The sequence below is a fragment of the Armigeres subalbatus genome, chromosome 2 (assembly GCF_024139115.2).
Source record: "Armigeres subalbatus isolate Guangzhou_Male chromosome 2, GZ_Asu_2, whole genome shotgun sequence".
In the NCBI taxonomy this organism is placed as follows: domain Eukaryota; kingdom Metazoa; phylum Arthropoda; class Insecta; order Diptera; family Culicidae; genus Armigeres; species Armigeres subalbatus.
Genome location: NC_085140.1, coordinates 274,836,894 through 274,838,367, shown reverse-complemented (window position 1 = coordinate 274,838,367; position 1,474 = coordinate 274,836,894). Strand labels below are relative to the sequence as shown.

The 1,474-nt window shown below is 41.5% G+C and overlaps 1 protein-coding gene across 1 annotated transcript; it reads right to left on the bottom strand.

The window, feature by feature from the left end:
* Window positions 1-200: 200 nt before the first annotated feature.
* Window positions 201-857, bottom strand: LOC134209742 (uncharacterized). Its single transcript, XM_062685756.1, has one exon. The coding sequence runs from the start codon at window positions 855-857 to the stop codon at window positions 201-203; it is 657 nt and encodes a 218-aa protein (XP_062541740.1).
* Between the last annotated feature and the right edge of the window lie 617 nt (window positions 858-1,474).

Here is a 1,474-nt window from a genome sequence, read left to right as displayed (position 1 = left end):
TTACGGCAAGGTGATGGTCTCTAATAAAACGCGACGCGAGACAAGACATAACACTTATCGTTTTTACACTCGTTAACTAAGATTTTTTTAAATTACCTTTTAAGTCGACCGGTTTCGGGCGCGATGTTGCCCATCATCAGGACTATGTCCAACTGACTACTTTTCGTACGTTTCTCGTACACGTTCGGTTGCAGTTGTTGTTAGGGAATGTTCTTTTCGGTCAGCCCGAAAAGGTTAGATACGATGGGTGGCTCGTCTTCATTCATCAGCGGTTCCTTGGAATTTGTGATGAACATCGACTCGTTGAGCTGGGAGTTTTTTCTTACTGCTCTCAACAATTTTGAATCCTCCCAGTTTATGTTGTGACCACAGTTTACTGCATGTGCGGCCACGCTCGATTCGTGTATTTTCAGTGTTTCCACAGCACTTTTGTGTTCCCTTAAACGAACCTTAATTTTGCGGCGGGTCTGACCGATGTAGACTGCAGAACAGTCATCACAGGAGATTCGGTAAACTCCTGACTGCTCTTCTGATGGAACCCTATCCTTCAGGTTACACAGTAAATCACGTAAAGTGTTTTCGCTTTTGTGTACTACCTGTAGTCTCTGTCGTCGAAGTGCGGTCTTAATTGGGTTGGTTATTCTGGGATAAAACGGTAGACTTATTCTTCTATTTTTCTCTGTTGCTGGTTCCAGTGTTGTGATTTCCTGGCGGTGCCTTTTTCGTTTGTGTTTTCGGAGAATTGTTTCCACAAACTTCCTGTCGTACCCGTTCATTTCAGCTGCGTTGTAGATTTTATTTTCTTCCTCTTCGAATTCTGGTTTATCCATGGGTACGTTGTACAGTCGATGTGCCATAGAGTGGAACGCTGCTTGTTTCTGAGCACCAAAATGATTGGAGTCAGATGTTATGTACCGATCAGTTGATGTGGGTTTTCGATATATTCCAAACTTTAGTGTGCCATCTTCTGTTTTCATGATCATAAGGTCAAGAAAGGGAAGTTTGCCATCCACCTCTTTTTAAACAGTGAATTTAATTGAGCTGTGTTGGGTGTTCAGAAACTCTAGTGTCTGCTCAAGGTAGCGTTCTTTCACGGGCGCAAAATATCGTCTACATAGCGCCGCCAAACTCTACACGGAAGAAAAAAAGTACCCAAAATTGAGTACTTTTAAACTTACTTTTGAGTTATTTTTTCTCTTCGCTTTCATCCACTCTTTCTTTTGTTGTCAAAAACAAAAGAGCCAAACAATCCAACGACGTCAGTTCAATGTGGGAGGGTGTTTTTGAGTTTTATTACCTGAGGTCGAAATTGAGTGAATTAAACTTAATTTTGGGTCAATAAATTTTCCGTTGGGTACTTTTTTAACATGGGAGTAAAGGCAAACTACTTCGACCCTACTTACTCAATTTTGGCTTCCCGTACGGATGTTCGAGGTTGGGTGAATTAAACTCACTATTGGGTAGTTTATTTCTT